This window comes from Artibeus jamaicensis, unplaced genomic scaffold (genome assembly GCF_021234435.1).
Source record: "Artibeus jamaicensis isolate MK-2021 breed Jamaican fruit bat unplaced genomic scaffold, CSHL_Jam_final contig_797, whole genome shotgun sequence".
NCBI classification, from domain to species: domain Eukaryota; kingdom Metazoa; phylum Chordata; class Mammalia; order Chiroptera; family Phyllostomidae; genus Artibeus; species Artibeus jamaicensis.
This window is the reverse complement of record NW_026521977.1, coordinates 15,040,886-15,068,091: the sequence shown is the minus strand read 5'-3', so window position 1 is coordinate 15,068,091 and position 27,206 is coordinate 15,040,886. Positions and strand designations below refer to the sequence as shown.

The 27,206-nt window shown below is 35.3% G+C and overlaps 1 protein-coding gene across 3 annotated transcripts in view; it reads right to left on the bottom strand.

Annotated features, from left to right (window-relative positions):
* The window catches only part of METTL15 (methyltransferase like 15), a 174,766-nt gene that overhangs the window by 83,114 nt on the left and 64,446 nt on the right, over positions 1 to 27,206 (bottom strand). For all 3 annotated transcript variants that reach the window (XM_053673056.1, XM_037146038.2, XM_053673058.1), the window contains one exon: positions 11,796 to 11,932. In XM_053673056.1, the coding sequence (XP_053529031.1) occupies positions 11,796 to 11,932 (137 nt within the window). The remainder of the gene's footprint in view (positions 1 to 11,795; positions 11,933 to 27,206) is intronic.

Genomic DNA, 27,206 nt, shown 5'->3' with positions numbered 1-27,206 from the left:
CACAAGGGAGTGTTGAACAGTTATCACGAGCTCAGGAAAAGATCAACATTCAAAACCTGAAGTACAGTTTCTACTGAGTGCATTATTGCTTTTGTACCATCATAAAGTCAAAAAATCTCAAGTCTACATCATAAATTGAGGACTGTCAGTATTATTATAATCCTTAGTAAGGAGAAAAGTTCATTTATTTTCAGTCATACATTTTATTATATATATTATAATATATATATTTTAATTATATATTTTATCAAATATATAATATATCAAATATTTTTATTATATATATTATATCTTTATTTCTTACTTTAAAAGTCTATCTACTCCCCAAACATGTGTCCTTTCTTCATAATCAGTGTCTATATTTCAGAGTCTATCTTATTTATTACAAGACTGGAAAAGCACAGACTAAGGGATGGCAGTTTTCAGGGGGTTCTAATTCTCTGGCCAAATTACTGTTTCCAGGAAACAGAGCCCTAGAAAGTATAACTGTCATCCACACCGTTGGTTTCTGTTTTGTTTGAACCATAAACAAACATTTATTGACCTCCATATATATTCCAAGCACAGAGCTAGGTCCTAGGAAAATGGACATGCATTAGACAAAGTTTCATCATTTCAACAAACATTTAGTATATAATATGAAAAAATATATGGATTGTAGCCATATAGGATAGTTTTCAAAAACATTTTCACTGAGATAGAAAGAAATGTGGTTCAACTAAAATTCCATGCAAAAACACAACATATGTGTGTGTATATATACATAGACATATATATATTATTTCATAAGAAACAATACTTAATTTAATTTCACATGCTATACAATGATATTTCATACTTTATTCCATTCCATAAAATGCTGACACAGACTCAGTAAAATGGTTTCATGACACACGAAAAGCATATACTAAACGGTTTTCCTCACAACATTCCTAGGAGGTAGGTACTATTATTCCCATCTGAAAAAAGGAAATTGAGGAACAGAGAGGCTAAGTAATTTATCTGAAGTTTTACGGTGAGTAAATGGCCAGACAGAGATTCAAAAAAAGGAGCACTATGGCTCCAGAGTTAGACGGTGAAGAAGAAAAAGAGAGGTCAGGTATTAAAGTTGCTAAGACTTGAGGTGGAACTGAAAGACCCTTACTGCTGATTACACACAAAGGGTGAGGGAATGGGAATGGTTAAGTAAGACTAGTGCCTAGGCGCACTCACCTAATGAATGAATGTATTTTTCCCAAGTAATACCATTCCTCTACAGAAGGAAAACACGAGGTAGAGAGGATTCTGGAGGAAAGGTAATCACTAAAAATCTTCTGTGAGAATGCAAAGCCTCCCTCTGCAGGACTTGCGAACATGGCGAGGTGGATTTACTTATTCCTTGTCTCCTTCCTTATATTGTCCAAATCAGATAAGTGGGGATTCTTGAAGGCTCTCTTAAAATGTAATGTCACAATATTAACTTCAATTTTACCTATAAAATTGCAACATGAATTTACCTTGGAAGGAGTTATTTTATTCTTTTAGAATCCTGTTAAAAAGGGAAGCCAGGAACAATTAAAGCAGAGTACGATTTCTAATGGGATGGTCAGAAAAAAAATCTTCATAGTCCAACCACCATCAGCTTTCACATAGAGTGGCAATGTCTAACCTCTTAACTGATCGACCTGAATCCTCTCCTTTTTTAAAATTATTTATTTATTTATCTTTAGAGGGGAAGGGAAGGAGAGAGGGAGAGAAACATCAATGTGTGGTTGCCTCCCGTGAGTCCCCTGCTGGGAACTGGCCTGCAACCCAGGCATGTGCCCTGACTGGGAATCCAACCTCGATACTCTGGTTTGCAGGCCTGTGCTCAATCCACTGAGCTACACCAGTCAGGGCTTGAATCCTCTCCTTCTTTAACTGCTTCTTCATATGCAAGCAAACTACTGTTAAAAATATAAATATTATCATGTCAGTCTATTTCAAAGAGTTTAGTGCTTTCCCTTGAAGGCCATAAAATCCAAAATCCTTAACAAGGTCCTGTATGATCCGGCCCCGGCTTCCCCCTTCCTGGCCACTTCTCTGCTCTCTCCCGTCCATTCACACGGCTCATTTTATGTATAGTTTCTTCAATATGACATCTTCCTTCCTGCTAAAGATTTTTGAATATCCAGTTCTCATTACTACAAAGGTAATCTCTCTTGCTCCACCAACCCTCCCTCTTTACCTACCTGTCATTACTAATTCAAGTTCTGCCTGGAATCCAGATACACAGGTTTCAGATGTTCTAGACTACATTAGAGCACACTGCTCTTAGTACCTACTGTACTCATATTGCTTTTAAAAACATACTGTACTCATTCTTAGCCACAATCACAGCTGCAGTTAAATCATAACTGTGAAATTATCTCTTTCCTATTTATTTTCTACTTACATGGTAAGCTCTATGAGGGCATGAACTGTATAGGTCCTAATTCCCTTGGAACCTGTAGACCTGCGAGGCTGCCTGAAAACTACTTAGTATGACATGTTTCCTCAAGCCTTGGAACTGAGTCAGAGAGTACTCTTACCTCCTGAAACACCTTGATCTTGCAAGGCTAATATCCCTTGGGCAAAGATTATATAGTATTCAGTGGGGCAAAACACAACATCCCATTTTAGTTATATTTGTATTCAGTATTACCAAAAATAGAGAAAAGGTGACAGACCATCACCAATAGTTCAAAATGGTCTGGTTGGTCCTTCTACGTTGTCGTTTTTTTCATGGTTGTTTATATTTATAAAAATTCTTTCACTTTGACGGAGCATAGCAGAACTGACCTCCTATGGTTAGTAAGATTAATAACAGCTGTGTCTCATATCCTATCCAAACAGTGTAAATTTTATGTCGATAGTGCTGTTGGAGACGGTGTATTCCTTCACCTGATTTTTACGCTGGCCCTGGAGACAAAATGCCTGGGTTTGCGTGCTGGCTCTGCTAGAGCACGTGACTACATCGCACCCAAAACACTATCCGACTGTACAGTGTTAGAAAGAACGCAAGTAGCAAGCCTGAAGCCACGAGGTCTAGACTTGCCTTTGCCCCAGTTTCTGTGTGAATTTAACCAAAAAATGTTAAAAGGTGACTTAAAAGGAATAGGAGGTAAATGGTAATCTTCAAATGCAAGAGAACACTATACAACTTACAACAGATCTTATGGATAACTTAAAATACATATACCATATGGGTAAATTATACTTGTAACTCTCCAATTTCATGACCACAGAATAAACCTGAATAGAAAATATGGAGGCCAGCTATTGATGTCTATTTAATCTTCCCAGAAAACAAACAAAACAATGGAAATTCAAATAGCAATAACTAAAAATGTTCCTCAAGGATGTGGCAGAACACTGGAAAAAAATCTCTCTTTTACTGAAGGTCTGATTGGACCCTGATTCAAGGCAGTGCAGCCAGTTAGTTAAAAGAGTAAGAGCGTTCCATTCGCAATCATTTCCTCAGAGACAGAGGAGAGCACCCGAGGAATCATTCACACTACACAGACAGGGATACCCTTGGATACCTGGGCCATTTCACCCCACCGTCTCCCCATACTCAGTCACCAGTACTTTCATCACTGAGCTCATTCAGAGATGTCAGTTCATATGATACAATAACACCAAGGGCAGAGATGGACAGGTGCTGTTGACAGGTGCCCTGGATATGGACAATCTCTCCAGAACAGCAATTTTCAACCTGTGTCATTTCATGGCACATAGAAACTAATTGCTAACATTCTGTGGCACACCAAAAAAAATAATTTTTTTGCCAATATGACAAAAAATAGATATAATTTTGATTCATTCCATCAGTCAGCTGTTGTGTTGGCTGTTGTTATTTTTTTTTATTTGACAGTCTAAGGGGAAAGAGTCCCGTGCCCATGACTAACTAGTCAGATATTGCATGTTTTAAAACTTCTTGTGGCACACCAGTTGAAAATTGCTGCTCTAGAATGGGAAAGCTAGAAGAGCCATAGAAATAATACATGATAAGAGCAGTTGCTTTTATGAATTGCATTCTCTGGTAAAAAAAACCAAAACAATAGAACCCTCCTCCTACTGGCAGATTCTAGAAAAGAACTCCCAAATACCAAGACTTTTTGTAATAAGAGACTATGTACCTAAAGTAATTTTTCTAGCTTAAAATCTTAACTGGACACTCTGGCCCCACATGACTGAACAATGAGCAGGTGAAAGGAGAATCTATCCAAACAGTAAAAACTTACACAAAATATACAACCAAGATGGAATCTATGACTAGATCCTGAAAAATGAAAGGAAGGAGAAATCTGTACTCAAGATACAGAGCAAAAGCATCCTATTGAAAAATATTTATTACAAACAAAGAAGTTTAGAATGCATATAATTTAGATGCCATAAATTTCAAGAAAACTGAAAATGAAATAAAACATATAAATGAGAGGATGGACCAAGAGGGAATAAAAAGATATTGGCAGAAAAGAACATATCAATGAATCAGTAAGCTTGCAAGGAAAGATAACTTTCAATAGCTGAAATAAACCTTAGTAAATCAAACTTACTCAAAACTGTAGAAAGCCAAGCATGTAATACATAGAATAACCCTGAAGAGATTTCCTAGATACTGAGGCAAAGTAGAAGCAGCTGAAAGCACTAAGGGAGGAAATGGACACGTGGCATAGGTAATACAAATGCAACCAATCAATAATAAGCGCTCATAGGTTAGAAAACAACCAACCAACCAGTAGGAGCTAACAGACACTCCTTCGTAAAGACCCAATCCATAGGCCAAAACTGTTCACAGAAAACATGAAAAATTAATGAAAAGAGACCAATTACTAATATTTCTTAGGGAAATTTGTATCAAAAGTGTTCAAAGAAATAAATATACCTAGTACGCATCCAGCCAGATGATGGAGGAGGAAGAAATAGACTGACTAGGAATGGAAAAATAAAGGGTGCCGCCCTCAGACTGCTCCATAGCACTGTACGTGAGAAGGGAATGAAGAATGTCCATAAAATTCCTAACACGTTACACTAAGTCACACTGCCAGGTAGGAAAGCATGAGTAACACAGTATCAGGTAGGCAAAAGTAGAGATGTTTTCCTTTTGCATATTTATAGAAAAACTACTTAAAGATGTAACCAATTACTAAGACACAAGCCCATCTAAAAAACTAAAATGAGACTTTTACTATTAAAAAATGGATTTAAGTATAAGTAATTATTTTAGATATGACTGCCAAATGATAAAACTGCCAACTAAAAAGTATAATAGTAGAAATTAATTTATAAAATCCAGAATAATATTTTAAAAGCCAAGAAATGAGCTGAGGAAAAAGGTAAATAAAAATGAGAGTGTTAATTTCTTATGTTACATGGGTGGTTAATGAAAATATTATTTTATTATGAATACTTAACTATAAAAAATTATTAAATACTTTTAATCTTAAAAATGCTAACATCAGCCATAGGGACATAAAGGAAAGAATAAACAAATGGGATCTCATCAAAATAAAAAACTTCTGCATGGCTAAAGAAAACATTAGCAAAATGGAAAGGGAAATATGAAGTATCATATTTGCAAATGATACCTCAGACAAGGGTTTGATCTCCGAATATATAAAGAACTCATATGATACCACTCCAGGAAAACAAACAACCCAATTAAAAAATGGGCAAAGGACCTGAATAGACACTTCTCCAAGGAGGACATACACAGGATCCAGAGACATATGAAAGGATGCTCACCATCACTAGCCATCAGAGAGATGCAAATTAAAACCACAATGAGATGCCATTTCATACTGGTCAGAATGACTATCATAAACAAAACAAATCAACAAACAGGAAGTGCTGGCAAGGCTGTGGAGAAAAGGGAACCCTAGTGCACTGTTGGTGGGAATGCAGACTGGTGCAGCCACTGTGGAAAACAGTATGGAATTTCCTCAGAAAACTAAAAATGAAACTGTCTTTTGACCCAGCAATTCCACTGCTGGGATTATATCCTAAGAACCCTGAAACATCAATTCAAAAGAACCTATGCACCCCAGTGTTCATAGGAGCACAACTCACAATAACCAAGTGCTGGAAACAGCTTAAGTCCCCATCGGTAAGTGAATGGATCAGAAAACTGTAGTACATTTACACAATGGAATACTACACAGCATAAAGAAAGGAGTTCCTACCCTTCAAAACTGCATGGGTGGAACTGGAGAGCACTATGCCAAGTGAAATAAGCCAGATGGTGAAAGACAAATACCATAGGATCTCACCTATAAGTGGAACCTAATTAACAAAATAAACAAGCAAGCAAAATACAACCAGAGACATTGAAATAAAGAACAAACTGACAGTAAATGAAGGGGACAGAGGAGGGGATAATGAGTGAAAAAAGGGGAAGGGTCATCAAGGAACATGTATAAAGGACACATGGACAAAGCCAAAGTGGGGTAAGATGAAGGGTGGGAGGTGGGGATGACTGGGGTGGGAGGGAGTAGTGGTGGGGGAGGAATGTAGACAACAGTACTTGAACAACAATAAAAAAAATATTGAAAATAAATGAAAGATACATCATCAAAATTGTTAGAGAAAAGGCAAATCCATATATATATGTGTGTGTGTATATATATGTATGTATTATAGACAAAAAAATTTAAAGCCAAAAAATTGGAATAAAATACAAAAATAGAAAATATAAAACAACATGACATAGAGCAAGCATATCCAGATTTAATTACCTTTTTACAGAAAACAAATTCAGATTTGTTTACACAAAGTACATCTGGTATTTGTTGTTCATAATAAGTACATCTAAAAGAATATAGCACAGAAAGATTTAAAATAGAGTAACGTGAACATGGATAAGATTTTATTAGAATTAGAATTCTAATAACTTTATAAAGGAAACACTCCACAACCAATAAAATTAAACATAATTTAATGGAATATGAATGTGCTTATATTGTATGAGTACAATTAACTTTTAGAAAATATATATGCATTCATAAAATATATGTGTGTATATATGAATGCATATATATATAACCAAAATGATTAGAAGAAAATATATACCAAACTCATAATATTGGTGAGTGATTATGAATTATTTAAATTTTTTCTTAATACTTTTCTGTATTTTTAAAAATTTTATTTAGTTATTTTTCAAGTACAGTTTTCTGTCTATTTCTCTCTTCCCAGCCCACCCTGCCCCGCGCTCCCCACCTCCCTCCCCTTTCCACCCCCCTTAGTTGTTGTCCATGTGTCCTTCATACTTGTTCCTCCAAACCCCTCCCCTTTTTTCCCTTAAATTTTATAACTTTAATTTTAAAATATTAATAAGAAACACAAAATATTGTGATAAATGAAAAGACACACATGCTGTTGGATTGGGATACAGATGAAAATGTCAATTCTTCCTAAATTAATTCAATTGATCAAAATGTTTCTTAAAATTGGCTGAGATATTTTAATATTTTATTTTAAATATTTTATTTATTTATTTCTAGAGAGAGGGGAAGCGAAGTAGAAAGAGAGGGAGAGAAACATCAATGTGTGGTTGCTTCTCATGTGTCCCCCACTGGGGACCTGGCCTACAACCCAGGCATATGCCCTGACTGAGAATTGAACTGGTGACTCTTTGCTTCATGGGCTCGTGCTCAATCCACTGAGCTATACCAGCCAGGGCATATATTTTAATATTTTAAAATATAAAAGGTAAAAATAGCCAAAGAGTTCAACAAGAAATAGTACATAAAATATAATAAATTATTGACAATTAAAAAGATAAAATGAAATACACAAAATCATACCACTGATTAAGGTGATAGAATTATGAGTTAAATTTTTTTCTTATATTTTTCTACATACAATACATTTACCCCAATAAGCACATCTACATTTATTAATAATTGAAAACAATAGCTTACTATATTTTAAAAATCTTTTAAAAATTACAGTTAAATGATAGAATCAATTATGACTTTATTTTTCTTATATGTGGCTATATTCTCTAAACTCAACCTATAGAGTACGTATTATTTCTCAATTTAGGAAAAAAATTTGTGTTTAAAAAACTGTATTCCAACATCCATCCTCCACAGTGGTAAAAGTCGACCAGCACCCCGCTGCTCCAATTTAAATGTGTTTTCTCCTATACAGTCTTCAGAGGTGATGGGGAAAAGTTTCCGTTTTTAAACAACAGGTGATCTGACATGTCATCTTTTCTGAAAGAGCTGAAATGTGTTAGTCTAAAATTCAGCCTTCCTGTGAGTTGCTTAGTTTTCTGCAAGAGCATTAGTTTTTATTTTTGACTTATTTTGACAGAGTAGAGAACGTGTAATTTTTCAGAAGAATAAGATCCTCTTTGAAAACAGCAAAACAAATTAAGTGGAAGAAAGAAATTACTGTATTTCTTCAAGGATGTTAATATTGAAATGAAAAAATATTCCCTTTATTGCACACTTTGCTACAAGTTGTAATTACATATTTCTTTTTAAGAAGACAATCTAATCTCTCTATCCTTCCAACCAGCCAACCATCTATCCACCCATTATCCCCAGAAATTGTCCCAGGCACAAAGTTGTGTTTTTCTTTCTCATGCATATTTTTACACCCACCATAACTACATATGTAGGTATTCATAAGTAATATAGAACATTGCTTGGCATTTTCTACTTTACATACATATCAAAGATGTCATCATACACTGTTAGGGTTTGTTTTTTTTAACCATTCTTTTCCCCCTCAGCACACCTGCCCCATAACTAATTCCTTCTTTCTCAACTTCCCCATGATTATATATACAAAGAATGGACACACAAAGTCTGGAGCAAGTCTCAGGATGTGTTTCCTTAGATACTGATTCTTTTATTTAGATGGGATAGGTTCTAAGCAGGTAATGTGTTTTGCTTTTAATTTTAAAAGAGGTCCTTCAAAAAATGGCTAAGTGTCCCTACCCCATATCCTTACTTTCAAAATTATGTCCTTCCAGTCTGAGAAGTGCATTTTTACCATTATTTTAAATTTCATTTCCCTCATCACTCCTACTGAGGTGAACAATCTTTTTATACCTAATCTTCTGTGAATGACCCTTGTATATCCTTTGCCCATTTTTCAAATTGAGTTTTGTTGTCTTATCAATTCTGAAATAATTCTTATATGGTAAATATTGATGGGATTCAGGACACACTACCTCAGAGTATGGAACCTTGGCATATGGAATATATTAAACTGAAGGAATCTGAGAAACAGCACAGACAGGAAGAATTTCTGACCTTTCCCTGAAATAGGTCACTGACCCTCAGGTGAGACACACCCTCCCTCTACCAAGAGAAAAGAAGCCTCCTCGTCTCTGAAGATGAAGTGATGGGAAGAAATCTGAATTGGCTTGGCTTGCAGTGTTTCCCCCGTTTACTGCTGCACTTAGCTCACACCTTTTGTCCTGCCACAGTTTTCTATGATTTTCTACTCTTCATCAAACCTAATACAAAAATGCTGAGGTTTAAACATGTCGTCCAGTCTTCATTTCCTTCTGAAGGCTCTTGTGTCACAAAAAACTCATATTAAATAAATTAACATGTTTTCTCTTTTTAATCTGTCTTCTGTTGCAGGGGTCCTAGCTAAGAACTTAGAAGGGAAACAGAAAAAAGTTTTACTCCCCTAAATTATCACTCATTTGCCTGTCCCCAAACCTACAAATATGTCTTTTCTAAATTAACTTTTTAAACTTTTGCAATACTATTTTTGCCATATGTTTGTAAAGTTTTTATATAGTTAGATATTTTATTATGTACTTTTATGTATTTATGATTTCTAACATTGATTTAAAGTTTCTTACCCTCAGATTGTGTATATAACCTTTCAATTTTCTGGTCATGGTTCATTTTTCTATGTACCTTAGTTACCTTTCTAATTTTTATGGTAATGACCTATTCAAATTTAATAGTTAATTACTGAGTCAATTTTAATAATTTATATTTTGCTAAGACATCATTGATTTCATGTAGATTTTACATTACAGAATTGGTCGTGTGGTGGTATTATGAATAAATTACCTTGTGTCCATGGTTGGTCTCTCTCTCTTTTAATCAAAATTTTTTACTCTCTTTTTCCTTTAACAATCAGGCTGAAAAAAATTTGCTATTTTCAAAGGATGATCAGTTGGCATTTCTTTATCCTTTTTTGGTTTTTTTGATTCTAACTTTTCCTGTATCATTTCATCTTCCTGATTTAATTGTTCTTTAATTTATTATGTTTGGCAAAGGAATTATTTCATTGATGAATTTAAAAAGTCTCAACGAGATTTGGGACAAGGTAGTATAATTAATAAAATGAGATTATTAGATGGGGAAGGGGATCAAAAGACATGTGCCAGCTCTTTCCCTATGAAGCCAAGTATGCCTTTTAGTAAATCATTTAATCTGTCTAGCTAACAGTGTCCACATCTGTAAACTGAAGAGAGAATACAGAGCCTCAAGATTCCTGTTAGGTAAAGAATTATACCTGATAAAACTGATAAATATTATGGAAAGAATAAGAGATCTTGAATCAACTGAACTAGGAATCATTGCCTTTAGAAATAATATCTAAGAAAATTTAATATATCTATGATAGTGAAGTATGAGGGTGAGCTGTATTCATTCTATGAATGTTAAGGTCATAATCATAGATATTTCACAAATGTGAATGCCTTATTACAAGATATTTTTAAAGAAGGTACATCTAAGTCACACTGAAGATGACAGTGATTTTTTTAAAGAAAGAAAAAGTACCACGTTGTTAATCTCATCTTCATATTTCTTAGAAAAAAATAACCTGGCATTAAAATAATTCAAAATAATCCAAAATACTGCAAAAACTCTGTGCTCTTGCAAACAAAATTTTATATATATTTATTTACATATATACTAGGAGAATAAATCACACTGATAGATATGCAAAGAGTATGAGACCTGAGAGAGGCTAAAGAAGACTACTTTAAATAGTAATCCATTTTCTACCTTCAGCCTGTGATGAAGCTTTTCCATGATCACACTTTTATTTTTTCACTAAAGAGACCCTTTCCTTGTAAGACAGCTACAACTGGTAAAAACTCTAATCTACATCAAGTCAGAACTTACCTTTGATATTCTCATCATTTTTCTAATTCAGTCTTTGGAGCATGACAGACTAAAACAATTCCCCATTTCTAAAAATGGCTCTTTACATAGTATTTCGAGGTAGTCATCTTAGTTCCAAGATAATTTTTCTTGCAAGGAAGATGGTTTTACCACTCATGAAGACAATATTTTTTATTTTTAAAAAGTTCTATAGTGAAAGTTCACTAATTCTGACAAAGGGAATAGAGAACTCTAAATTTACTTATGAATTTCAAAAAGTATTTAGAGAAAATGACTGCATGATGGTGACATATGTGACCTCAGGGATTCTGTAGAATTATCACATACTTAATTTACCTCACTAAATTCTTGGAAACTGTAAATCATAAAAATTCTCTTGAAAAGTATTATTTAAACTAGGGGTTATTTGTCAAAATATTTTTCTGGATTTCAACATATCTTCAAACTTTAGCCAAAAGTCATTTTTGTATTTATTCAGAAATAATAAATGCCTAAAATCATTATTTTAAGGGGTACTGAAAATATCATTTACATTAATTCTTGGGGAGAATAAAGGGCAAGGAATAATTGGTAGAATGAAATAGACATCATACAAGGGAGGACAAATTCCAAGATGATCAAGGAAGCTCTGTAAAATTCAACGGTCCAATTAAATAATTGTGCAAGAGGAATACTTACGGATACAGTTCTGAAAGTCGTTCGGCTATGGCATAAGCTGTCGGGTCTCTGTCTAAGGCATACAGAGTAATGTCTGACTCTTTCTGCAGAATGGCTCTTGCGTGTCCTCCTGAACCAAATGTCATATCTAGGAAAATCTAGCCAATACAGAAAAAGAAAATTACCACTTAGCTTGAACAAAACTTACACTCCCTGGATACACGAATTTCTAGAAGCACATAATGATTTTCAGAGCTGATGGCAAAATGCAAAAAGTTACAATGTTTTGCCTAGAATTCAACTTGTTACACAAGAGATCTGGATCAATTATGAGTGACCAGTCCAAAAGAATCGGTCAGAGGACCAGTATAATGATAATCTCTGGTGCAGGCTGGCCAATTCAAGACAAATTTAGACTTTACTCCACAGCTCAAACGGCCACGGTGTTGTGCTGCCAGCTTTTTAGTGCTTTCAACACCTGGCTGGTCGTGATATTCCCAACAGTTTCTCATTCTTTGGAAATACCCTATAGTTAGTGTGGCTCACTTTACCTCAATTTCTCTAAATGCCTTATATTCAACATAAAGATATTCAAGAATAAATAAGAGCAAGGGAATACATCTAAAAATAAATGGTCAAAAGACAAATCTTTAAAAATCTAATCTGCAAAATTGACAAATTAACAAATCTGACTCAGATAAAAGCCCAAGGCTTAAACTAAAACAAATTCTAGCTTTGCCACTAAGCAGCTCTGTATTTTGGGGGAATTCGCTTAAAATTCCAGTGCTTTAGCTTTCTCCAGGATTTAGAGAGAAAAAAAATCTAGAAAAATGGCATCACTGATATTTACCTAATTGGTCAAGTGACATATAATTTCTCATCTAAACCAAGGCATTTTGAAATTGAAAGGCATGCCAGCAATAAAACAGGACACGATGGATGGAGTGTTACATTTAAATTCTGGATCATTCTAGTTACACAATATAGTTACCAGTAATTGGTTCTGAATCTACTGCCTGGCTATGTTATTTGGTCACGCTATAAAGGAAACAGATCACGGTTGGGCAAAAACCCGACCTGTATAAGAAACATGAATGAACAACTTTGTTGACTGTGGCTGATTTGGAAGTAAAGACACTCTCAGCACATCCCCCCAAAGTTATGCTCTTGATTTAATATGCTTTTTCCAATAAGCTTCACTGATGCTGTGAAAGTAAAAACAATTATGCCAATAACAATAGTGAACTATATGACAAAGGCATACACTATAAGCCAAAGTGTTAAAAAATTTTAAACACACACTTTTTAAAAGTCCAAGATGAGAAGTTCCTGTAATGGACTTGAATATTTCTCTGCCCTGAATGCTAATACATTGAGTGAGTGGTCAGAAACAAGGAACAATTATGCTTTGATTTTTTTTGATACCAGCTACCATGCTGAGTCTCAGCCTCTGAGCAAATCCTCAGAAAAGTGAGTCTACTATTTGGAGAATAATGTGGAGGAAACCTCCTGATAAAAATTGAGAGGAGGGGGGATGTAAAATACATTTTAAGAGAAGAGAAGAGTAAGAGAAGAGTAAGAAGAAGAGTAAGAGAAGTTAATGTGGTAAAAATGTACAAGCACTACATTTTAACATGAACGTGTTAGCACAACTTGACCTTGCATTTCCATCACTGTCAGCACAAAAGGCTGCACACATTTTTCCCCATATTAAACAGTAACTTTAAAACAATATTTAAAGTCGTATTGTTTGTATTAATTTCCCTCTCCACTCTGTATACTTATTTCATGTATCTCTGAGCACGTAAAAGTCTTCCATCACGCCTTATCCTGCTTGTAAAATTACCAGGCCTTTGGCATAATTTAAACAAATAACTTTTCCCAGCTAAAACTGTAAACCATTTTCTTGCTATGGCCCAATTTCAAGCTTTGTTATAACTCTGGATTTAAACTAGCAGTATATCAAATAAAGTAATTTGCATATGATTACTTTATGTCAAGCTAGGAAAGTCCCAATCAATATTTAAAAGAAAAAATACTCATCATTAAAAATATTCTGGAAAATGTGAGTGAGATGATGATTGTAATTTACATGATTATTTTTTAATATATCATGATTATGCCCTTGGAGATGTACTGACAATCAAGGACAGTTCCATAGGAAGAAATAAGCCATTATTTCCAGTCAAGTGTAACAAACAAAAAGTGATGGGGATTTATGAAACTACCAGTGAACCCCACCGTATGCCTTGGGTTAATAGGTGACTGAAGTCGTCAACTTTCATTTTTAAAATTGTAACATACATTGTTCATCATATATAATAGTGAATCATCCAGCGCTACAATTGAAAAGGGAGCCCATTAGTTGTTCTCTTCTCTCGGGTCATTAACTTGACATGAGACCGCATTTTTAAATGTGTACAAATTGATAACAAAATAAGAAGACTGGACAAATTTGTGCTTAACAATGTAGAAGAATAAATGAATCTGAACATTTCAAAATAATCCTCTCTAGGTCTCATCTATACATATATTCAAATATATATTATATACTTCAAACATATATGAAACTTTTTTTGAAATTACCCAATATAATTTATCTAAAAAGTCAAACTCATATTTGATACCACGAGTTTATTCTGGTAATTTCACTCATCACCTGTATAACCCTGTCCAAATCATTTCAACTCTCTGGGCTTCAACTGCTTCACATAAGAAATGGGGATAAAATGTACCCCCGTTTAAGCAGCTGGCTGGATGATGGATGAACTGAGGGAGGATGGACCCCAATCATGGCGTTCCCGGTGCAACCACAGAGCTCTCTGACTCTCTGTGATCCCAGAGCACCTGCACAGGTTAGAACAAAAGGCATCTCAGGGAAAACTAAGTGTGGTCACTGGGAGTGGTAAGATACAGGGCCTCTGCATAGCTCTGGGTGGTGTGTGTGTGAGTGTGTCGGGCGGGGGCAGCTGGTTACGGAGACTGGCTTCTCATCACAGGGAGCAGGGGTTTGGAATCGAAAGAAGGTGATTTAAAGGAAAATACACTAGCATATGAGAGAGGGTTTGTAACTATAATTCTCTAACTTTGCTACCAATTTTTAAATTTTAAATTTATTTTTAATTGTAGTTGACATACAATATATCACTTTCAGGTGTACAACATAGTGATTCAACATTTATGTGCCTTACAAAGTGATCACCACAGTAAGTCCAGTAACCATCTGTCAACAGACATAGTTATTATATCACTGACTATATTTCCTATGCTATACTTTGCATCCCCATGACTGCTTTGCTACCAATTTAATATGGTAGCATCAGTGTACAATAGTATCTGCTTCGCATGTATCTAGTGATGTAATATGAAAAAGGGCTCAGCATCCAAGGTAACTATCATAGAAATAGCAACACTCACTTATGTTTATGAATTCAAGACATAAGAATCATTACCATAGAACCATGTAAAATAGTTGCAACATATCCAACTTTTGAGTCATTTAATATCAGTGCATTCCTAATATAACAAATTAATTCATTAATAAACAGAACTTTTCTGGAACATTAACAATGATCTGTAATTAATAGTATTATATAACTCTACAATACCATGTTTCTATTTGCCAATCAGTTCTCCTTTACATTTGAAATGTTAAAAAAATGAACATTTTTTATTTTAGGTTAGCTCTTTCAATCAAATACAACTAAATGATATTTTATCCCAGATGGTCTTCTAAATATCATTGAAATGATTAGAGTCTACCTTTCACCAGGATGAGTCACACTTGAATGTCGTGCTATAGCTGTGCATCTGATACGGACAAGGTACAGATACAAAATTTTAGAGCTCAAGAGGATATAACAGACTACTTATTCCCCCTCCTCATTTTACTTAAGAGGAGGCTAAGGCCGAAGAGGGTGGCTGGTAGCTAGTTGAGTGCACAGCTAATACTAAAACCTAGCTCTGTCCTCTTCCCACTTTATCTCACAACACTCCCCCACTGAAATTACATAATTGAACTGAAATAAAAACAATCGTTCTTTGAAAAAGTATTTTTTCTTAATATGAAGATAGATATGGGAACTTTATATCTTTTTCAAACTTATTTTTCAATTATAGTTAACATACATCATATTAGTTTCAGGTAAACAACATAGTGATTAGAGATTTATACACCCTAGGAAGGGATCACTCAATAGGAAAAAATCAGAGTTAAATTCTGTTATTATACATTGCTCTGTCTGGTACTACACTCTCCTACCTCTCAAAAGCGAGTGGCTTTAAGACTTAGCTAAGGCTGCTCCCTGAAGAGGGGGCTGACAGAAATCAAGTGATTTACCAAAGATCATCCTGCAGAGAGTAGTAATTAGATGATCTGTTTCCAATCCAACAGTCTAACCATTGGAATTTTCAGACTGGAACAACACTGCTAAAATCTGACATGAAAACATTTTTAGCCATGAACAGTATGAGGGCAGCTCTTCAAATCTCATTTCCCTAATGTTGATTAGTCACTTCCAATCTGTGCAAGATTTTTAATAGTAAGTTCTCATCTGAATTTGGTAACAATGTGGCTGATTTCAGTTTAAAGTTTCTTCTTATGATCATTCTTTTCTGGCCATCATAAATTTTGAATTCTTAGAATTAAAGTACTTTTGAAAGAATTTTAGACTTTACCTATTTGCAGCTGCCAGCTTCATTTTCAAATACTAAAATATCTCAGCTATATACTAAACTTTCTGAATTCATTTTTCTGGAGGTGATTATATTAAAACACATGACAGTAATTAATAATCTGTATCATTTACTGACCATTCAGTATAATACCATCACAGCAATACAAAGATATTAAGTTGTGGGCCTTCCAATATGGTGAGATAATTTAGACGTGCACAGAATAACTACTAGTAAAATGAAATCAGCAATATAAGAAAGGTGTACATAACATTTTGTAAGGTGTACAAAAATAGATTTCATTTTAACGATGGATGATAGAGAGATAGGCCAAAATTCCGCAGCACCTGCAGGCTGAGCAGAACTTGGGACTCATCCTTTGTTTTCGCTCTCCTACTTTCCCCAAGGCCAATCAGTCACCAAAGGCTGTTGATTTTAACACATAAAAATACGTTTCAAATCTTCCCAAGCCTGTTTTTAATTTGCTTTATTACTATAATAGGCTCACCACTCATGTCCATGCCTGTAATCTCACTTCTTTCTAAAATAAAACTGCGGCATGTAACAACCCTATTTAATCCCCCCTCACAGGCTCTTCAAATCCATATGAGAGAATCCAAACTTCTGGCATAAGGGATAATATTCTTCATTTTCTGGACACTGCACTTCTCTCTGACATCATCTCTCACTACTCTCTGACATGAATTTTACATTTTCTCTAGCCGTGTAGTTTGTGCATTTACCAAACATGCCAAACTGTCTCATACCTTTCTTGTTTTTTGCCTCATTCCATCTCTCACAAAATCTCATCTCAAACAACTCTGCCTGTGACACTGTACTAAGAGCTGGAGAAACAGCAGTAGGCTAAACCAGAACTGGTCCCTACTCTCATTTCAGCCTGTAGGTCTTAGTGTCTTTAATGCGCTGTTCTTTCTAGAACACGCCTCTGGAAGATACCCTAAATATCTGTGTCCCCAAAGCCAAATAATACACGATGTACAGACTGTAATAAAAAATGTGCTGAAGAAATAAATAAAGCCAGAGAGATCTTACCAAAGGCACAGGAAAGGATATGTCATGTATAGAGAGGGCCAGCTGGACCTGAATCCAGGATTTATTAAAATAAGATGATGGAAGGGAGAAAAACGGGAGAAGAGAGAAACAGACAGAAATTAGCAACTCTCTACGTGCCAGATATTATGCTACTTCTTGCCATATGTCCCCTATTATAATTTTCATGGTATCCCTGTGAGATAGACAAACTAGGAAATAATGCTGGAAAGACAGTGTGAAGTTACACTGTAGCAGTCCTAAAACGCCAGGTTAAATAACTTGCATCATGCTTGATAGATAATAAACAGCTTCCTGGACTTCTTTTTTTAAGTAGAAGAAGCGACTTGCCTGCTAACAGTATTGCATGGCAGGGTGTGAGAACACAGTGGTGACCTGGGGCGGGGCAGTCAGGTGAGAGGACAAAAAGCGTGAGCTGGCAACTGAAATGGACAGTAATAACAACAATAATGAGGTTGGTGCATTTACTGAACACTTGCTTCATGCTGAACATAATGCTATACATTATTCGCCCATTTTATACATAGTATTAAACACATGCATGCACACATACACATACAATTAATTGAATGTGATTGTCAAAACCACACTCTGAGTCAAGTTACTACTTCATTACTATGTTACAGAGGAGAAAGGGTAGATTTGGACAGGGGTAGGCAATTTGCCCGAAGCACAGCTAATAAATGATAAAGGCAGATTTTAAAGGCAATTCCGTCTCCTAAACCTATAATACTTTGCTTTTTGTTTTTCATAGAGGTAGAATAGACTAATTAGATGTGGTAAGTGGAGAAGTAAAATAAAATTAATCACAATGCGTGCTATCTGAGTGACTAAGAAGACACAATTTATTTGCAATGAGATGCCAGTACTCACTATGCCACACATTTTAAAAGATTGATTAATTATCTGTATGATAGTAAAATACTCCAATTTTACAAATGAGTATATTAGAACTATTTCCTAGAAAAACATGAATTGGTCAGTACAATTACACACAGGCATAGAAATAAGAAAAGTATTCCTTGTCCCTCTGGTCCACACTGTCCCTACCTCCCCCACCACCTCACAATTAGAGTGAGAAAGAACAAGAAACAACTTCTTACTCCAGAAGACAGAGGACTAAAAGAATGAGAAAATACAGGCTGTTTGATAAGGAGAACAAAGAGCCTTAAAATTTTCATGTGGACCCTCCATGAGATCTTCATTTCTATGGTTCTGCTCCTGATCTAGCTGTCCTTTTAGCTTGCTTTTGTTTTAGGTGTGGTTGTTAATAACTGTGCCTTTGCTGTCCTTTCACTGTTCATCTTTTTTAACTTCTTTTTCTTAGATAAGTCTCTTTAACATTTCATATAATAAGGGCTTGGTGATGATGAACTCCTTGAACTTGATCTTATCTGAGAAGCACTTTATCTGCCCTTCCATTCTAAATGAAAGTTTTGCTGGATAGAGTAATCTTGGTTGTGGGTCTTTGGATTTCATGACTTGGAATACTTCTTTCCAGCCCCTTCTTGCCTGTAAGGTCTCTTTTGAGAAATCAGCTGACAGTCTGACGGGAACTCCTTTGTAGGTGACTGTCCCCTTATCTCTTGCTGCTTCTAGGATTCTCTCCTTCATTTTAATCTTGGCTAATGTAATGATGATGTGCCTTGGTGTGTTCCTTCTTGGTTAGCAACAGGGGAGTGGGAGGAGAAGGGGGGGAGAAAGTACAGAAAATAAGTAGCATAGACGGTAGGTAGAAAATAGATGGGGGGAGGGCAAGAATAGTATGGGAAATATAGAATCCAAAGAACTTGAGACACACGGTCATAAACTAAAGGGGGGGAATAGTAGGGGTGGGGGGGTGCAGGGTGGAGGGGAATGAAGGGGGGAAATAGAACAACTGTAATGGCATAATCAATAAAATAAAAATTTTAAAAAATAAAAAAAAATTTTCATGTGGAAACAGAATAACTCTTTGTAGTAAACTTGAAACACTTAAGTGAGGGATATTACCAAAGATTTTGAAGAGAATAATAGTAAAAAAAAATCTGCAAATGTAATAGCATTAATCCATAGTGGGAACAAGAAGTTTGGTTTCCAAAAATGTTCAAAGAATATTAAGTTCCAATTATATGTTTAAAATCTCATCCTAATCAAAAACATTGATACACAAAAAATACTAAGATAAATAACATTCATTATATATGCACCTTATATCATGCAGCCTTTGGGAACATTGTGCCCCAAATATTGTGTACCTACCTGGTACACATTTACAAAAAGTGGAGGTGAGGGGTAGGGGAGCTCTTTGATCTAATTAGTGAGGCAAAAGTTAACAGAGATGACCTAGTTATTCAGACGTGATATAATATATGATTATGATATGATGGATATTTGGACAGAAAAACTTCCTAGAGTTATCTGTTTTATAATCACTGAAATCTTTGCAATGCTAAGGCAACCTATTGTTGTACCACTGTGTGCTGAATCACTCAAGACTAGCACTGACTTCTCTCTTATTTATTTATCCTTTCTGCCTAATCTATTGACAAGCAGACGTTTTTCATAGTGCTGCATTTGTAGTCCTGAAATAAATTAGAACATGTAATTGTGAACACAGAAGGCCATTGACTTTATGGGAAGCTCACATTGTGAACAAACATTTTTCCTCCCAAGCCCCTGGATTTATTATTGCCTTGCCAAGTTCTGTTGAGTATCTGTCTGCTACGTGCATATTTTAATTTGTAACTATTACATGGGTTTATGTAAAAGGGAAAAATCTCAAAAGAACATAAAAGTTATACCACAAACAAAATAATCAATGCACTGCAATAAATTTATCTCTTTTCCATTTTATCAAGAGCATGGTGTTACTATGACTCATTCTGCCTAAATTCTGCAAACATTTCATTTTGTAGCTTCAATTCTATCCTATTTACAACAGAAGTCTTTGTCATAACAAAACTCATTTTTCCCTTCTTTATAAAATATGTTCTTCAATTAGATTAAATTAAATAATTGGACTACTCATCCTTCTTGTTGATGAGTAGCTTTTACTCTTCTCTGTACCATGGGATGAATTTGAATCGTATCTTCCAGCCACTTATTATGGACCATCACTTGATCACCTCGCAGATGCAATGGGTGAATTAACAAAGAGAGCTAAAAACAGTATGGCATGACTGGTCTCAATCAGCCTAGTTTCACAGTGATCTGTAGCTGAGACAATGCCAATCTGTCAACATCTTGTTTAGTAAGAAAATTAGTTTTTATCTACATCATCAAGAAATGATTATACCATATTCTGGACAAACTTTCCCATGAACGCATTCTATAACTACTGAGAAAGCTAAAAAGGTATTTTCTTCTAAGAACTATTACAGGAGTTTGAAAAATAAGGTAAAAATAATATAATACCCACCTCTTTAATCAATGTATTTAGCAAGTGCTCTTTTCATTTTTTTTCAGGGGGTACTGCAGCACAAATCATTTTATTGGTGGCAGTTATAACATGGTTCTGATGTTAAATTCTTACCAGCATTATTAAAATGAAACCAATGATGGTAAACTTTTCTATTACTTAGACTTCAAATAACATCATTTTTACAGATTTCACAGCAGACCAATATACATACCTAATAGTGTCCAATCCACTGTTTGTGTATGTGTGTATGTGTGCACAGCTGCAGACACATGCATGTATGTACATGGATGCTACACTTCTATGGGGGCAGGGGACAGGAACTTCCATATTCTTTACCTTGTTTAAACACGTAATTCGAATTTGGGCAAGTCTCAATCTCAGAATACAAAAACACTAAACCCAACCACCATGAAACCTTTGTGTGGAAATATTAGAAAATAAAATTTAAGGACTGAGAAATAGTTTCATAGGTAAGTAAGAGAAAAATGATTGGGAAAGTATATTTTAAATAATTTAAGCCCTGGCTGGTATAGCTCAGTGGATTGAGTGCAGGCTGTGAACCAAAAGGTTGCCAGTTTGATTCCCAGTCAGGCAGGGCACATGCCTGGGTTGCAGGCCAGGTCCGCAGTATGGGGCGCACGAAAGGCAACCACACATTGATGTTTCTCTCCCTCTCTTTCCCTATCTCTATAAATAAATAAATAATTTTTTAAATAAAATAAAATAATTAGAATAGGCAGATTCAATGAAATAACTAAGTACTTTTAGAACAAACTTCTTTCTGATGTTCTTATAAAATAAAAGACAAGATACAAATGAGGCAGCAGGGTGTAAAAAAAAGAGGCTGAAGGTCAAAATGTCTGGCTTCTGGTCCAGAATTTATTATTTAACTGCCATAAAACTCGAACAAGTTACTTAAGTTTCCGAAACCTGATATTCCTGTGTAAACTGGGATAAACACGCCATTGTAGTCCATGACCCCAGGTTAGTGGGATATGCAAAAATAAGACAACGTGTGTGGAGAAACGTGACAAAAGTGTAGTGCTCTGTAAATATTTTTAATAAAATGCATTTAACTTAAGAAAATAATTATTCGAAAAGACCTAAATTCTATAATAATTTTTATTAAATAGAAAAGTATTTAGCCCACAAAACAACTTTTCATGGCTTCTGAACTTTAAGAAAACCTCCAGTTGGTGGGTGGTTTTTAAAAGGAGCCTCTCAATAATGTAACACTTCTAGAGACAGAAATTTCACAGAATTTCAAATGCAATAAAAATTTCCAATGGATATATCTGAAATAAAACAACTCCATAATCAGTCTGACTTTGCTGTGTCTTAAAACTAAGAAAACATCTGTGAATTATCTTTTAATTCAGCCCAAATTTTTAAAAATGCAAACATTACATGATCATTAATAGTCTTTAAAGACATTTTGGAGGGGGTACAGTGAACTTTATTGATGCTGCATGACAAGGCAGGGCTCCCTAAGCCCCTCCCCTCTTCAGGGGGTCCAGGGTGGAACCTGGAGGTCAGGAGATTCTCAGTGTGCTGGGGGACTGATCTGGGACAAGGACCCCCAGCAGCCAAAGGTCTCTCTTCCTGTCGCTAAAGACATATTTTAGGATGTAAATATTGTTACTTTTATCTTGCAAATAATAATAGTTTTAAGGATTTTTATTATTGCCCTTAAAATTTTACCCCACTACTAATCATATTTTGAAATATGTAAACAATTAACCCTGTGTAGGAACAATGAATTGAACAGTGTAGCTAATTTAACTAAATTGATACTCGTACCTATTGCTAGGAACAGAGCACCTACAATTTGCAATTTTCATCGACTAAGAAGACTTTATACAACTTTCACAGTGCCTGATTGACTCAACAGAAGAAACACTCATACTAAAATGAACTAGCTGATTATCTTGACAGTAATTTAAAAATCATGCACTTAACTGTATAAATTCTGTATGGAGAACACAGAATTTTGGAATACAAATTTTCTGTGGAGGTACAAATTATAAAATATACTCCTAGTTTCCTAATGGAAACTTGGCAAGTCTATTCAAAGAGACCAAACACAGATCTACAAAGTGATTCAATAAGAAGGAAGAAAATTCCAGGCATACCAATGACAGTGTATAATTACATGAAAGTGTTAACAAAGAGTAAACTCTGCTTTAGAGAAGGAAATAACACTCTATGTGGCGATGTTCTGAAAAGTCTCTTTTATGGAAGAAAACGGCACCAAGTCAAACCTGGATTATAACTACCTAAGTACCTAACTAAGTACCTGAGGAAAAACATCTAAAACAAAGACAAAGAAACATTATTCTTAAATCATTAACTGACTTAATTGTATGCAATACAAGATTTGAAATAAGAGATAAGCAGGTTGACTATTAGGTTATTTAACCTTTCCGATTCTGCTGTTCATTATCAAATGCAGACAAAAACAGTGACCTTACACAGTTATAACAAAGATTAAATGAATTTGTGATGAAAAGTGCTTAGAATACTTTCTGGCACGTAATGGTAATCCAAAAAAAAACCCACTACTTCCACTGACAAGAAGCAGGAGAACAGATGCGAACCCATGAAGTGACAGGACTTGTACCAGAGTGATGACAGGTAGGGGAAAGAGAGGTCCCTAGGAGGGAAATGACAGACGGAGTGCTGCCGATAAAAAGTATTCTAAGAACTAAAGCCTGCTTTATATATAAGCAATAAATTGGAAGGAATGTTAAAGTTGTCATAAAGCTTTCAAACCAGTTTCCATGAAAGCATGACTATAGCACTGACCCTCCCTTAAAAAAAAAGGAGGTTTCATCAAAGGAAATCATCTGTTTTTCAGGGAGTCACCACGACCCTTTCAAAATCTGACTCTGAAACACCAATTTATAAGTAGAGGCATTTTTCTTTAGTACCCATAACCACTTTTAATTTACCAAGATAGTTTTATACCCAAATCAATGACATGAACAGGCTTTGTATATCAATTCGAGATCACTTGCAGACAACAGGTCATATTATGGATGGGCCCTTTTATTATTACCAATAACAATGGCAAAGATTCATTAGATTCTTTCTACTTGCCAAGCAGAGGGTTACTATACATAACAAGACCATGAAGTAGATACTATCATTTTCATTTCATGTACAGAGGTATGACTCACCTAAGACTGCATGGTTAATAAATTAAAAAGACATTTGAACTCATGTAGTTTATCCTTTGAGTTTATGCTCTTAACAAAACCTCCTATAATTTCCTACAATTTGGTTTTGAATAGCACAGATACAAATCATGGTAGCCCTCTTCTGCTCCGAACTCTGATGGCTTCCCATTTCACAAAGTCCCGCTTCAGAACTGACCCAGCACAGCACACCCAACTTGTGTGATTTCATCTTCTATGCCTAACTCCTGGGTTGATCTGCTGCAATTACCAAAGCCTTCCTCCTCCTGTCCCTCAGACACTCCTGTCACAATGCCTTTGCACTTAGTGTCCCATCTGCCTGCCCCTGGCAGCAGTAAAGGACAGCTCATATGTGCTGTATTCTCTTTTAAGTCTTTGCTTAAAAATAATCTTCTTAGCAAGGCTGTCCCCAAATAAATTATAATCCCTTTACTCATCACCAACACTCACTTTGCAGAACTTTATGGCTTTACTTTTTCTCCATAGCACTTATCTAATGTAATCTATCTTATACCTTTCTATTTTTAATGTTCATTGTTTATGTCCCATCACTTGAAGACATGCTCTAAGAGGAGAGATACACTTTTGTATCTCCAATATCTGAAACAGTGCCTGTCACAGAAAACCGAATATTTTTGAATGTATACACAAATAAATGAATACGATACATTGGTAACAAAGCAAATTTTGCTTTCAAAAGAATAAAGGAGAAAAGGGAATATGAATTAATATTTACTGGCCCTGGCCAGGTAGCTCAGTTGGTAAAGAGCATAATCCCAATATGCCAAGGTTGAAGGTTCGATCCGTGGTTAGTTAGGGCCCGTGCAAGAATCAACCAATAAAGCATAAGTAAGTGGAACAACAAATCAGTGTTTCCCTTTCTCTCTCTGCCTCCCTCTAAAATCAACTGAAATTAAAAATATATATATTCATTGCGCATCTATATTTGCCAGGAAGTCTACTAGGTGTTCAGCATGTACTAACTCACTGAATGCTAATTGACTTCTCCTGTGAGGTAGATATTATTTGCCCTCCATATCTTATAGAACATTAAAGCGACTGAAATTAAGCAGCTTCTCCCAAAACAAGCTATAGTAAGTATGAAGCCAAGGTGTGAACATCAGTCTTTTTGACTGAGGGTCCATAAGCTTCCTGCTTTATCAACTTGTCTCCTGTAAAGTATGTTAAGTTATGGCTAGGATTTCCACATCTAATCTTAGCAAGAGTTTCTTAAAACATTTCCATGAGTAGTCCTCATCATATTCATGTGGGGGGATGCAATTATAGGTAACTTTTCCAATAAAAACTATTATGATGATTACTTTTATGTGTCAACCTGGCAAGGCTATAGTAATGCAGTTATTTAATGAAACACTAAGAAAGCATTATCTGTGAAGATACTTGGTAGACGCAGTTAACATCTAAAATCAGGTGACATTCAGGAAATGACATTAATCTCCATAATGTGAGTGAGGCCCCCGCAAATCAGTTGAAAGGCCATCAGAGCAAAACCTAAGATTTCCTAGAATGAGAGGAAATACTACCTCAGGACCAGAGCATCCATCCTGCATAAGACTGCAGACTGCCACCTGCCCTACAGATCTCAGACCTACTAGCCCGCACCAATCTGTAGCCAATTCCTTAAAATAAACCGCTTCATGTGTATGGACATGTATATGACCTATCGATTCTGCTTTCTGGAGAACCCTGAATACTGCCTCGATGTCTGAAACAATAAATAGAACAAAACAGAAATTCCAGATGTCAACTTCTAGCAATGCAGTGCATATAACAGGTGATGAACATTTGTTAAGCACAGATGAACAAATATATGGCTGGCTTACAGAAAAAAGAGAGGAAGTCTACCAAATCCTTAAAGAAAACATTATCTGTCAGGAAAAGCTGTTTAAATCAACCTCAGATTGGTATTAAATGAAGATCTTGTTTAATTTGCCTAGTGTTATCAAAATTCATTGAAGATAACTGGAATTAGTGTTAATGACTTTATTTGATTTGGATCTTATATCACATATCACCTTCTTTTAGGTGTTCTTTACTATGGAAATTGCCATGAGGTATAATTTTTGAGATAACTAATTCAATAGGGCCCCCCCCCCCCCCCCCCGCTAAAGTGTTGTCCAAACCATGCGGGTATGCTGAAGAATACTGAAAATGGAGTTAGCAAAGGGGATTCATTTAGAAAAGAATCTCTGCACGACCATGCAAAAGCAATTTAAAAGGCAGGCTTTAGTAGTGTGCGGAATAAAGAGATAATTCACATGAAAATAAATGTACACTGTAGATCACTACACGAATATTATTTTGCTGTTTAATATTTCACAGTGACAATAATGGTGTGACATATAACTCTACCTCGAATATGTTGAGAGATACTGTCTTTCAAAATGCCAGAGATCAAAAGCCAGAAAATTAAACCAGGCAGTGAAAAGCATTTATTACCTATGAAAAATAATTTAAAAGCTTGAAAGTCTCACAATAACAGACCTACTACCTGTTGAGTTTGACTGCACTGGGACTCTCAAAAGCCTCGCTTATGAACAGTTCACAAGTCCTATATTGTGTGTCTCCTATTCCCCCCCCAATTGTGACACCCTACCCCCAACTTCAAACAGCATGGCTGGAATACTAGAAGCAGTAATTGAAAGTAATATGACTATTTCAGAGTTACAGTAGTATTGAAAGATGAAATACAAGCATTATTGCAGGAATGATTTTGGTTTCTAAATAGTAAGTGCAACATGTAAACTACCATAAATATACTTTTTAAGCACCAGGACAATATTATGTTAGGACGCAAAGGGAATGGTTTCTTTTTTTTTTTAAAGTTACTTTATTGTTGTTCAACTACAGTTATCCGCATTTTCCTCCCACTACTCTCCCCGACCCCAGCCAAAGGGACTTCTTAAAACAAAATCAAAATCTATAAATTGCTATAACAAAGGGAAGATAGTCTTCCCTATACTTGTTTTCTCTTTTTAAAGTGGTTGTTCTGAGTTAGTTCTATTTATTAAAAACAACCCAAAAAGTCCTACATTCATTCTAAATTAAATCATTTAAAATCATTCC